This window comes from Podarcis muralis, chromosome 11, assembly GCF_964188315.1.
Source record: "Podarcis muralis chromosome 11, rPodMur119.hap1.1, whole genome shotgun sequence".
Classification (NCBI taxonomy): domain Eukaryota; kingdom Metazoa; phylum Chordata; class Lepidosauria; order Squamata; family Lacertidae; genus Podarcis; species Podarcis muralis.
In genome coordinates this window covers 50760337-50774381 of record NC_135665.1, presented here as the reverse complement: position 1 = coordinate 50774381, position 14045 = coordinate 50760337, and the positions used below count along the sequence as shown (strand labels likewise).

The following is a 14045-nucleotide window of genomic DNA, read 5'->3' as shown; positions in this document are numbered from 1 at the left end:
AGAAGGGTGTCACGCTCTTTGCTTGTTGAACTATGAACTTTTCCAGGCTGAGAGCAGGACCACACCTGCCCATCTCAGCCTTGAAAAGTATAGAGAGAGGAGTGAAAGTGCACAGTGTGCTGCTCCTCCCCACTTTCTTTCTCAGTTCTCTGAGCATTGGCTACTCAGGTGCTTGCTTCAGTTCACTTCAAGCAGGAAGAAGGAAAAGCACTTTGTAAAAACACTGAAGACAACAGAAAAAGGTAAGTGGGAGTAGAAGCTAGACCCAATGCAAGGAGGAGGTGGGGAGGAGAGTGAAGCAACCCAAGAGAGAAAAATGAAAGGATGGATCGTATCTGCATTTTCTCAGATTGTGAGCCCCTCTTCAGCTGATTTTCTGCTCTCTATGGCTGCCCCCCCCCCTCCTCTGGCTTTGTATCTTGCCAGAGAGAGAGAGAGACTCTGCCTTATATTAAACAACAATGTTTGGTAATGGCCATGTCTACCATGGCAGTCATTTTATGATGGCATCCAAGGCGCTTTCTCACAATTCCAAATATGTCCATGGGTCCAAAAACGGTGGCAACCTCTGTTGTAGACTACCAACCATTCTGCAAAGCTTCCAGACTGTTCTTTCTTGGCAACAGTTTGCATTGGCCCAGGAGTTTTCTCAGCCACAAAGCTTTAAACTTTCCCAGCCCTGACATCATTCATCAAAGGCTCACAGCTCCTCTTAGTAGCAAAGTAAACATCAAGCCAGTCTTCCTCATCCCTTAAAAAAGGAAGATGTTTGAGACAGTACTGCTGTGAACCTAATAGTTACTGTCAACTTTCACCATCTGTTACAGATATTGTGGAGGCATTCTACAAAAGAAAAATGCAGTTGGACAAATCTTGACACATGTCCTTTATCTCAGGTCTTCTAGGCAGGTCATGCGTATAACATTGATAAGATTCTACAGCATTGTCTATATGTTACCTGGCAACAAATCTGGCTCTACTTCCTTTACTGTGGCTTCCCTCACATATACCTCCTAGAAGAAAAGACATTGCATTAGTCCAAATCAGAAGTAAAAAGCTCTGTTTCAAATGCTTTCCAACATGTATTGCTTTAGGAGAGTTCAATGTACCATATTGTTTGGCAAATAAAGTTATACTGTAACTAGAGATTGGCCAAGCAAGCAGCTAGTACAGCAAAGGGTTCACAGATTTTCTTTACACACATACATACACACAAACCCAAGAAAGCAACTGTATACGTTGCCATTAGGTAACAAGAAAACTATTATTCTCTTGTTGATTGCCACTTAAACTATGCAGGAATTTGAGTTCCTATTTTATCAGACAAGTAGCTGTTTAGTTTTTGTTGGGATATTCTAACAAACTGAAACTCTGGCCATCTAATATTAGCTGAAAGACAACTTGAATGTCTGCCCCAATTTGGTTCCAAGGCTGTAGAATTCAATGCAACACACTGTCCTCCTGCCCTTCTCCTAAGTTACACAAGCCACTCAAAAAGGAAAACCATTACCACATTGTCAATTCCCAACGCCTGGCCGCACCTGCCATCTACAGAAATGTTGTACTTTGAGGGCTCAAATACATTGCTATTCATAATTAACACTATTTTTACTATTCTGATTCAAACAGCAAAAGATGTTGTGTTAAGTTTATATCAATATATACATGTAACTGTTATTTTAGGATTTGCATCAGCTAGCCATCATCCTCTATTTTCCTAATGGCTTAAAAAAAACAAAAAACCTAGCACTTTAATTAGTCTGCCTTTTACTTCTCCAGGTACCTATCTGTGCTTTCTCCTCCATTGGGGAAAAACAATCCTTTCACATTAGTTACATTATGGACCACTATTCCCAGCTGCTGCTTCGCCAGTAACAAATAAGCCAGGAGTGCCCAGATCCTGTTCCACAACCTGTTTCAGCTGGGAGAATATCACAGTCCATGTTTGTTGCATAAACAAACTAGTGCCAAGATAAAAAATTTACCGTTAACACTCAACAGTGTTCTTTACTTCCTAGCAAGCAAGGCAAATGTCAAGAACATAGCAGCTCCGGTATTTTTTTTTGTAACATAACTTTTATTCATTTTCACATTTGAACTGTTTGACATGGTTGCATTATTTACATTAGTGCTTATGGCATGAAACGATTACATAAATTTATTTAAAAATAAAACACTCACACACAACTTTGTTAATATATTCAGAAATGTTCATCTAAGTATACATATACCAAAATTTGTAGAGTTATGACAGATATGAAATGTATAGTAGCGTTTATTGCTTAGATTGCTGACCATAAGTGAATGTATTTTGTATCAACAACAATTAGAAATTATAGGAAGCGGGACAAGGAAAAAATTAATATATGTACTTCATGAATGCCAGGCTGTGCTGCAAGCTATGGGCACTGTTCTACCATATTGTGTGTGTTATCAATAAAGTCACATCAGACTGCATAAAATTTCACAGGACCCCAACCCCCTGCAATGCAAAAATCTCAGCCAAAGCGTCTATGACAGATGGCCATCCAACCTCCGTTTATAACCTGTTTAAAAACCTCCAAGGTTTGGCCTCTTGCTAATTTTTAATTTGTTTCAGTTTTTTCAATAATGCCATTTGCCAAATTACATTGTAGCATTGGCCCATAGTTGATTGTAATGATTTCCATGTCCTGGCAATAGTTATTCTTGCAGCAGTTAATAGATATGCTATACAAATATTATGACTAAATACCAGAAGCTTTCCCTAACTATTGGAATTTATAATCTTTTCAAGAAAGTTTCCTGAAGTTGTTGGGGGGGAATGAAAGATTACTTTCGTTTTTAATAGCTCCAGCAATAAGGACAACTGCATTCCCAATTGCTTCCTTAAAGGAAGCAAATAATCTAATAAATAATCTAAAATTTCAGAGGGTTTTAATTTAGTTCAGCTAATATACTGCCTCAGTATTAGTTGCTTAGGCAAAAAGAGGGGAAAACATAATGAGCTAAGGCCACTGACTTAATGACCTACTTGTGCCTCTACCAAAAGTACCTGGCTGGCTTTTCTATCGGAAACATGATGCATTATAACATTGGTCCAAGCTGGACTCGTGTCCTTATTGCTAGTGGCAATCCATTATAGTGTGACCCATTTCTACTATCTTGCCTAAAAGTGAAGGTAAATATTGATTTTCCACCAGCAATTCACCTTGTTTTACTAAGATGAAAACTATCTTGATAGTTTTTAAGATACTGGAAAAAAGCCAACATTAACATCAGTCTACTGTTGAACCTAAAACAGTAGACTGATGTGGAAAATCTTATTTCCTTCTTGGCCAAATGCAACACTTTTCTACTTCACAGAAAATCTGCAAATTAGCCTGTACTAGGAAATGCCCATACTGGACAAGATAATAAAAAAAAGTAGGGAAGGGCAAAGAATTAGGATGTTACAACCCTTAAATATGATTTCTCATTTACCTTCTAAAATCATGGGGCTATTAGTCAGAATGCTGCCTATATAGCTAATATATTTAATATTTCAGAAACTATTTTCCTGATTTTAATGGTTCTGCAGTATTCAAAGCTTCTTGCCAAATTCCGAGTCTCACACAGACCAAGGACATCTGCATCACATGCACTAAGCAGCAAGTTGGCACAATACCAATAAACGTCATTAAATGAACAGATAGCCTCTAGTTGTCTGTGGAGATCTAGAACACTATCTGTCTGGAAGTGGTGAAGGTTAAATAGCCACTGAAACAGCACTCCCCACCTGAATATTTTTGGCTGCCAAAGTCTCACTCAAATGTTAAAGTAATTCCAGCTAAACTCTGGGAGCAAAAAGTTGTGTAGGGTCAGCTAGAGTATTATTTCATGTTTGAAGAGCTGTAGCTGTACCAGAAAAGTATAGCTAGAAGTTTACTAGTGTCTATTTACGCATGTCATGTTAAAGCATATACTGTATATAAGCTAGTAAGATTAGAGGCAAGAACTTGAGTAATGTAACTGAACAGCCTAAGCTCAAGAATGGGGCAAAAATATTTTAGACACTCTTTAGGCATGAAAGGTAGCATGAAAATTAAACACGTGATTTGAAAACACTTACCGTATTTGTCGTCCCATAGGACGCTCCATCCCATAGGACGCACCTAGTTTTTTTGGGGGGAAATAAAGGAAAAAATGTTTTCCTTTATTCCCCCCTCCCAAAACCAGGTCGGGGAAACCAAACCAGGTTGGGGAACAGTGGGATGGTGGCGCTGCGCCTCCCCGCTGTCCACCAAGCTTGTGGGGCTGGCCGATGTCTGCCCGAAACTCCCGCGGGCTCCCCAGGCTTGCTGATAGCTTCCTGAAGCCTGGGGAGCGAGAGGGGTCGGTGCGCAAGCTTCAGCGAAAGCCTGTATTCGCCCCATAGGACGCACACAGATTTCCCCTTCATTTTTGGAGGGGAAAAGGTGCGTCCTATAGGGCGAAAAATACAGTAAATCTTAATATTCTTGATCCCTGAACTAAAAGGTGCATTGGTAAAAGCTTCAAAGAAAAACAGGATGCAGGTTGCTAAGACTGAAATGGTTCAGAGTTGGACAGCTGAAACAATAAGTTGCACAATATTGAGATGTGCAGCTGCATAAAGAGCAAGTGTGCAGTCTCTAGATGTTCATAAGTCAGCTTTGCACATTGTGGAGTTATTCATCCCAATAGTCAGGAGCTGATTAAAAAACAGCCAACAAAAAGACAAGAACTTTGAATGCATATTCTATTAGGCAACCGAATATTTGATCAGATAACTAATCCATTTTTGGAAGTGCATAAATTCTTTAAATATATAAATACACATCTGGATTCTAAGTTCCCTTTTCTGAAAACAGCTGCTATTCCGAGTGCATTTAACAAGTGGCTAGCAAATCCAATTTACAAATCTTCTGGGCTGTACCAAACAGACTACAAGTAGGGGCAGAAAGAAATGTATTGCAGATTTAAAGGTTCACCATTTACCAATCCTTAGAAAAATATACTGCAGGGTTGTTTTAAACCACTCAGACTGATCTGCAGTATTAACTATATAGTGCAGGGCTGTTGTAAAGCACTCTCCCCTATCCAAAGCTTCTTCAAACCAGTAATATAAAAAACTTGACATGGTTTGAAATTTACAGTAGTGGGATTCTATTTTAAAGGGTTTCATTCTAATTAAGAAGAAAGTGAGAAGGAACAGAGCTCTTTGTGGCTACCTCTTGCAGAGTTATTTTGGTTGGGGTGGATAACAAATCCCAAAGCTGCTTTAAAATCTTGGATTTCTCCGTTATTTTTATGGGCAGCTCTCACCTCTCCCCCGGAAACATTTTAAAATAGCTTGAGTATGAAGCAGGAAGTGGCCTATGCAGTCCGATTTTGTCTTTATACTTCATAGCTAGAGTCTCTTCCTTCTTTTCCATGCACTAACTTCCACCCCCCTCCAACCTGGTTTTCTATGATTAATTCCCTGGAGGGGAGGTGCTACTGCTTTGTCTACATAAATATAGACATTCTCCTTGGAGATCATAAATAGAATACAAGATAAGCTGACAGGCAGTATATGCTGGAGTCAATATTGTCCAGCATCATCAGCTTCTCTTTACCTGGCAAGAAGGATCTAGCTGGTTTTTAAAGCATTTTGGTACTCTGCAAACACACCCCCCCCCCACACACACACACAGAGAGGGAGAGAGAGAAAATCCTTGACATAATCCAAGCTGCAAAGCAGCAGGAAATCAACCAAATATAGATGCAACAAAGACTAAACTTTGCATAGCAGTGAACTGTTTATTGTGGGAAAATGTTGAGTGTTTACAGTTAATAGTATCTACTCCAGGGGATGTGAAATTCCCTACACTTAGTTTAGCTTTCATAGATGAAATGACACTACTTCACAAGTAGCTGAGATTCAACACACAACAGTAAGTTCAAAAACACTGTACTTTTATCATAAGCTTACCTGGTCTTTCTGCAACTAGAATTATAAAACACCAGAAATGCAAAACTGATGAAACATATCCTTTCGCCCACCATTTAACTTGGTTAATGCCAACCAGGTGTTAGCTAATAATGGAAACTATCTTGAATACGTAACCCTGGCTATCAGTAATCCCTGGTAATGTCATTGGTTTTGACCAGGGGTAGGCAACCTAAGGCCTGTGGGCCAGATGTGGCCCAATTGCCTTCTCAATCTGGCCCGTTGATGGTCTGGGAATCAGCGTGTTTTTACATGAGTAGAATGTGTGCATTTAAAATGCATCTCTGGATTATTTGTGGGGCATAGGAATTTATTCATTTCCCCCCAAAAAATATAGTCCAGCCCACCACATGGTGGTACCACTGTATTTGGCTTAGAACAAGGAGCCCTAGGTTGAGTAGTCTGCTCAACCATGAAGCTCACTGGGTGACCTTGGGCTAGGATTGCTCTCTAAGCCTAAAAAATGGTAACAATATTGTAGAGAAAATAAAATGAGAACAGGAGAAACCATATGTGCCTTCATGGAAGTAGCATATAATCTTAAAATGTACCCAAGGCCAATGGAGCTGCCATATTGCTTGCAATGCTCCACAGTTAACTCCATTAGAAACTAACACAAAATGTGTCCTGACAAGAGTTGTCTGACAACATACTTATCCCAGGGATTTTCCCCAAGCACCACCTGGCTCCCATTTAATGAATGCAACTTAACCTTGGAATTTTCCCTGCAGTACATACAAAACTGAAAATAGAACTTTTCCCCCAGGATAACTTTGAGCTCATCTGAGGCTTAGGATACTTTTGTGCAAGCTATCTCTGAAGGACCTGACCCCCCCCCCAAAAAAAAGACAATATACTAGATACTAGGAAACTTTATCCAAATTTGTTTCCTATTTAGTCTTTGTTCCAGTATAAATTAACATGGAGATAACTAAACCAACAAACCCAAACACCAAATTTTAATAGCGCTGCACAATGATAATTGCATTTTTATAACAATTATTTGGGATAGTCAAATCATTTTTAATGTCCTTCAGTTAACACCAAAGCAGAATGAAACTATAAACAAGTAAAACCAGTATGGAACTGGCCGGAAGGGCAAGTTCAAGTATCTGCTTTCATTACTTTGGCAAGTAAAAGCATTGTTTCTGCTTTCTTCCCCCGTCAAATTGGAAGCATTGCACCATTTCTTTTAAAAGTAGCTTCTTACAACATCTTCCATAACTCTAAACTCTGCAATTTTCAATGTATTCTGGAAAGAAACAAGGGATATTTTCCTGACGATTATTCAGCGTCACCACACTTGGTACACAACAACACCATATGGAACTTTACATACCAGTACCTGTCACAAGTCATTCATTAGCTGTTAAATTTGGAATACAAGTTTAACTGGCACCTGCTTAATGTGGGAGATTATCAGCCGAACCTAACTAATACCACAGAGCTGTAGGCAAATACTCAGACCACAGAAATACAAAGGTAAAGAGGGCTCTGTGGAGAAGGGGCATTTCCTGTCTCTTCTCTCTATTCCTTTGACCAGCATTGGATGCAGTCATGCCTCAGCTTTAGGTATATGCCTGAGGCTGGTTATACTGTAAATATAAGCATTTTGCCTGCATAGCTATTACTGTTGCCTTTGCATGATTATAAATCTTATTCTTACACTTACTTTACAAGTTGTTGTCTGATTCTTTTTTTAAAGTGGGGTAATAAAGGGAGAAGGGATGCGGGTGGCGCTGTGGGTAAAAGCCTCAGCGCCTAGAGCTTGCCGATCGAAAGGTTGGCGGTTCGAATCCCCGCGGCGGGGTGCGCTCCCGCTGCTCGGTCCCAGCACCTGCCAACCTAGCAGTTCGAAAGCACCCCCGGGTACAAGTAGATAAATAGGGACCGCTTACTAGCGGGAAGGTAAACGGCGTTTCCGTGTGCTGCGCTGGCTCGCCAGATGCAGCTTCGTCACGCTGGCCACGTGACCTGGAAGTGTCTCCGGACAGCGCTGGCCCCCGGCCCCTTGAGTGAGATGGGCGCACAACCCTAGAGTCTGTCAAGACTGGCCCGTACGGGCAGGGGTACCTTTACCTTTACTAATAAAGGGAGAACCAGATTCATGGCTAGACTTGCTCTAAACAAGGTTTTACAGCCCAATACCCAAATGCTTCAATTTTGCTGCTAAGGATGGGACTTTTAGAACTCTTCAACCCATAAACATGGGGGCCTGGAGGGATAAACTGCAATTAATATAACCTTTCCTACCTATTAAAACCCACCTCACGCTTAACACTCTCTCAGTGCAAATGTTTTCCTATGCACAGTCAAACCAGTTGGCTCACTGCCTGCCTAATCAGGAAGCAGCAATATGCACAAAATCCCAATTCTCCCTTCACAAAGGTAATCTAGAAGACACACAAGTCACAGGCTTGCAGTTACCACACATTATTGTACACCTAAATTTATATCATGAGCCTTTGAGCAAAAATACATACAGCCTCTGTCTGAGAAGAGATGGAAAATCCTACAGTGCATTTACTTCAGCAGGTGTTATCTGAAACCATCTATTCCCCTATTACTCTTTGATTCCATATGTAGTTAATAGTTTGCTGCAAGATATGTATGAACAGGAGATGTGAAGCAGCGCCTCTTCCATCACAGCATTCCAACAACACAAATTGCCCTCCAATACCCTGCCAAAGACAACCTTCTCTCCTCAATTCACTAAACTCCCTCAGCACACCTGTCTATCTAATGATAAGCTCCTCAGGCATTTAAAAGAAAGCAGGAAATGCCATATTTCAACACTCCACTCTCACACCATTCTTCATTGGCTCTGTCATACACTTCCAAATATCAGCTTTTGGGGGTAGTGGGCACATTTGGGAACCTGAAAAATCCTCAAGGGCATTGCAACAACAGGAAGAGCATCTCCCTTCAAGAATGGGACTTATTTTGAATTGTAGACAACAGAAGAGCACTGTAGACAACAGAAGGCTTTTTTTCAAGCCAAGCTGTAGCATAGGTGACATTTTTGGCAGGAGGAGCACAGCTGGTTAAGGCGTTAGCTTATTTTCTTCACACCTCCCAACCCCACTAAAAGCCCCCTTTGCCACAATTAGGCTTGAAAAAATGCCTACAAAGCTTCTTTCAAGCCTAATTGCAACCAAGCAATTCTGAGAGGGAGTCCACAGAATTACATCTGCCTTACACCTAGTGATGTGAGGTGAGAATATTCAGAAATCCTATCCCAACCACACCTACATAGCACCACCCATCTCTGACCAAGCTACTGTTTAAAAGGGGAAGGGGGGAAGAGAAAAATTTAATTAGGTTTTTTGTCCTACATGCAATCATATTTAGTACAATCAAGAATGCAGTTTTGCAGATAGATTTGATTTGTAATGGCAGAGGTCATCACAGGCAGAGAGCAGACTTAATTCCCATCAGAGGTGCACACCTTTTCTATATATTCCCCTTATAGTAATTAATGGCTGCTATTCACTCTTATGGGAAATAGAAAATTGCTATTTTTACAATGATGGCAAAGTCTGGCCGACTTCCTCTTGACAGTGGAAATATAAAGCCCACTGAGTGCATTGCACTAGACAAGGCTTCCTTCCCCACCTACTTTTGTCACAGCAACAGGTGCTTTACTGTAACTACAAATCAATATACTACACGCATATAGAGGTCCTTTCCTCACAATGCTACTTTAGCCTGCACCCAACTCAGATTTAAGGAGCTTGGAGGGAGCAAAGCAGGAAACGTTCCTTAAGGAACAAAATGCAAGACTATCCCATGCAGGCTTGAGTCACACCACTTCACCAAAGTTAAACTGTTCTGACATACCTTGGCAGCATTCAGAAAATGCAAACTTAAAATTGACCTTATTTCATCCCAAGTATATAAAGGCTAACATATTTTAAAATGAAGAGTTACAGGGAGAAACTAGCCTCTCTGTATCAACAAAGAATATTTGGACAGTAAGGCTACAACCCTTTAAGCAGCCTTACCTGGAAGTACAGTGGTGCCTCGCAAGACGAAATTAATTCGTTCCACGAGTTTTGTCGTCTTGCGATTTTTTTTCGTCTTGCGAAGCACGGTGCCGGGAAAGTTTTGGAAAAGCTTCAAAAATCACCAAAGTCTTTAAAAACCTCAAAAAAGGCTACCACACCGCGTTCTATGAGTTGCTCCTCGAAGTCAAGTTGCAACTGTATTAACGGTGTTAAGAAAAAGGAAACAAACTTGCAAGACGTTTCCGTCTTGCGAAGCAAGCCCATAGAGAAAATCGTCTTGCGAAGCAGCTCAAAAAACAAAAAACCTTTTCGTCTAGCGAGTTTTTTGTCTTGCGAGGCATTCGTCTTGCGAGGTACCACTGTAGGTCCCAGTGAGCTCAGTGGAGCTTGATACTGAGTAAACACATAGCTAGGGAGGGCCTTACTTCGACCACAGTAGGAAAGCTGGTATCAAGCTAATGGTTAAATATGAAGCTTCAACAGGGGCACTTCACCAACCCAATGTATTTTTTAAAACCCTTTATTATTATTCAACGACTACACTTCTTTTTGTTGGAAACACACCAACATGAGCATAGATATGACGAGCTACCATCAAGATGTAAAATATTTCATGGTTTGGTTTCAATGCTTTTAGTTTTGTGCAGTTAAAAATAAATAAATCAAAACCCCCAGTAATTTAACATAATCAAAAACTAAATTTATCCTTTTTATTCTCTTCCCGTTTTCTCCTCCTCCCACTGCTGTTACCTTCTCCCCCCCCCCCCACTTCCCATCGAGTAAGCTTTTAAGCTCCTGCGGCAGGGACTTTCACTGTACAAAGCACCACACATGCTGACAAATTCTCCTCCTTGCACACTTGGTGACTGCCCCACCCTCCTCCCCTCAACGCAAAACAGTGGGGAGGGATTGTGAGAGTGAAAGCGCACCACTGACCGAACTTCACAGCAGGCACACTAACCTTCAAACAGGAAAAAGCAATATATTGTTATCCTAAAAAGCAAAAGTCTCGAGGCGTCACCAACACAAGGTTTATTATCATGGTTAGACTTCTGTGGAAGCCACGTCCTGCTGATAACGCCAAGGTCGCGGGTTCAATCCCCAAATGGGCCACGTGCCTACTCCTGCATTGCAGGGGGTTGGACTAGATGACCCTGGGGGGGGGAACCCTTCCAACGGTATAGTTCTATGGTTGTTTTTTATATAAAAATAACTTCACTTGTGAGGGGCACATACTCTGCAAATAAAGCAGGGACCACCGACCCAACTTCGCAGCACCTGAAAGAAGCAACTCTTCTAAGAGACCTGAAGATTAATCTGTCATGGGTTTCGAGACCCAAGACTGAGAAAAACGCCAGTCTAAGTTTTTGTGGAATAAACAAGGAGGTCTATTAAAAATAGTAATAACGGAAGATAAGCATTTAAAAAATATTAATAGTGTTATTAAAAGTGCACTTTGTCAGGGTGTGTGTGTGTATTTTGTTACACACACACACCCTGACAAAGTGCACTTTTAATAACACACACATATATATATATATATATATATATACACACATATATATATATATAGGGGGCGAGGTGGGCCGGCGTGGGAATGGGGTCCTCCAGGGCTATTTACAAATATATGCACACACATGCACACACCTTGAGAGTGTCTGCTCCTGACAAAGCGCACTTTTAATAACGCTATTAATACTTTTTCTATCCTTATTTTCCGTTATTATTATTTTTAATAGATCTCCTTATTCATTCCACAAAAGCTTAGACCGGCGTTTGTTTCTCCATCTCGGGTCTTCTATATATATTTGTAAATAGCCCTGGAGGACCCCATTCCCACGCCGGCCCACCTCGCCGCCTTCTCCTCCCTCCCCCTCCTCGTCCCGCGCGCCGCCAGCCAGCCAGCCCCACCCGCGCGCGCGCGCCCCCTCCCTCCCTTCCTCTCAGACCAACCGCCTCGCCTGGTCCCCTCAGTGCCCGACCTACCTCCGGGCTGATGTAGGAGACGAAGGAGGGCTTAGCCGGCCTGGCCCCCGCGCCGCCCCCCGCGCCCAGCATGTTTGGCCCCCGCGAACTCCCGGCGGCGGCGGCGGCGGCGCTGCCAGGGCTCCGGCCGGTGCCGGCGGGCGAGGGCGGCGTCGGCAGCTCCTCCCAGGAGGACTCCGCGGCGTCGTCGTCGTCCTCCAGCGCCGCCCTGCTTCGCCTCACGTAGTTAATCCCTCCCATCGCAGCGAGCGGCAAGAGCCCACAGTCCCGGCGGCGGCGCACGTGAGCCTCTCCCCCCGCCCTATTAATGCACGAGCTCCGCCCAGCCATCCGCGCCGCCATTGGGCCGGCAGGAGGTCGATCTCAGGAAGAGGTCCCGCCTATTCGCCCCGCCCTTTCTCGCTCGCTTTGCAGGGAATGGTCGTTCACGTAAAAAAGGGGTGGGGAAAAGTGTCATGAGACCAATCACAATATTTATTAGCTAAATAAAAAAAATCCGAGGGCTGAACGACAGATACGTTACCCAATCAGCAAATGACTGACGGAACGGCTTAAAAGGAGAGGTGATTTCCTTGTCCCCTCCCCCCCCCCCACACCGCCTGGAAATCTGAGCTGTATTAACTGTAGTGCCGCCGCACGCGAATCTAGTTTCTCATCATGGAAATTTAAGTTGCACGGTTTGTAAAGTTGTGTGCGACTATAAAATTTCCAGGAACCCAAAAACAAAATCAGATGCAAAGTGTTTGTTTTAAATTGTTATGGGAAATGTTAGGATCCTTCTGCCTTGGTCAAACCACACTGGAGTGCTGTCACCAGTTCTGGGCGCCACGAATGATGAAGGATATTGACAAGGTGGGGCGTGTGCAGAGGAAGGCAGCCAAAATGATCGAGGGTCTGGAAGCCAAGCCTTAGGAGGAATGTTTGAAGGAGCTGGGCATGTTTAGCTTGGAAAAGAGGAGACTGAGAAGAGATATGATAGCCATCTTCAAATATCTGAAGGGCTGTCACAGGATGGAGCAAACTTTAGTTGAGATTCCTGCATCGCAGGGGGTTGGACTAGATGACCCTTGTGGTCCCTTGTAACTCTCCCTTTTCAGGCTGGCCAACCAACATCTATGGGAAGCCCACAAACACATTGTGGGTGCAAAAGCATTCTCGCCACTTGTGAACACCAGCAGGGGAGGTAGAACAGCCTTATGGTGCAATAAGGATGCAAACGGGGTGCAATAAGGATGCAAATCAAAGCAATAAGAACAAAACAACACACACACACAAACACACACACAACAACTACATTCCTGTTTAATGATATCTATACTGCTCTTCCATACAAGTATTTCCAGGGTTGTTTGCAATAACTAATGAACACTTTACAATAATAAAACTGAGGAAATAATGTCCCGTCCCCCCGCCCCCGCGCACACCCACACCCGCTGCTGTAAAGTGCCAGTTGAAAAAATTGTGTAAAGCACTCAGAAGGAGGCCTCTTTAAGATTTTAATGCTGTGTGTTGGCAGGTTGATAATTGCAGGTGCTCATTCAACTACTCAGGTTGTAAGATTCTTGGGCTGCAACTGCCATCAGCTGGGCTTCCAGCTAGTATGGCCAATATTTATGGAAAGCTTGTAGTTCAACAATAGTTCAACAAGTTTCTCCATCCCTAATCTAGAGGGTTAATGGTAAGTAAATCAATTCTGCTTTGAAACAGAAGTCTTCTAGCCCAGGTGAGATGTGTTTGTAACACCTGGTCCCAATTAATAGCTCAGCAGCTGATTAATTTTGAATTAATTGCCCCAGCTGTTTAGAAGGTTGTTTGAGAGACTTGCAGCTGTTTGGGAGTGGATAGGATGTGGAAGATGTTTTCACTTTTAATTAGAAATACAAAGACTGAATGTCACCCTGTTGGCAAAGAGCCTTTGTAAAACAAATTATCAATTTATGCAAAAGAATGAAAGTTTGCTACCACAACCTTCTCTCACTTTCTCTCTCCCTACTTCTCTTTTTCCCCAACCTTATGCAGTCTATAACAATGTCTCTCATTGATGGCCAGATGATGGGAATTGTAGTTCAATAACATTTGGG

At 42.4% G+C, this 14045-nt stretch overlaps 1 protein-coding gene and 1 long non-coding RNA gene across 3 annotated transcripts in view; one reads left to right on the top strand and one right to left on the bottom strand.

Annotated features, from left to right (window-relative positions):
• Positions 1–12321, bottom strand: part of MTMR12 (myotubularin related protein 12) — a 37889-nt gene extending 25568 nt beyond the window's left edge. The window contains exons 1-2 of one of the 2 annotated variants that reach the window (XM_077936442.1): positions 11965–12321; positions 959–1013 (exon numbers count right to left, since the gene is read on the bottom strand). In XM_077936442.1, the coding sequence (XP_077792568.1) occupies positions 959–1013; positions 11965–12306 (397 nt within the window). In that variant the 5' untranslated portion in view covers positions 12307–12321. The remainder of the gene's footprint in view (positions 1–958; positions 1014–11964) is intronic. The other variant, XM_077936443.1, reaches the window with a different exon arrangement.
• Positions 105–1146, top strand: LOC144329230 (uncharacterized). Its single transcript, XR_013394712.1, has 2 exons — positions 105–242; positions 828–1146. It is a non-coding gene; the product is annotated as an uncharacterized LOC144329230 (long non-coding RNA).
• Positions 12322–14045: the final 1724 nt, after the last annotated feature.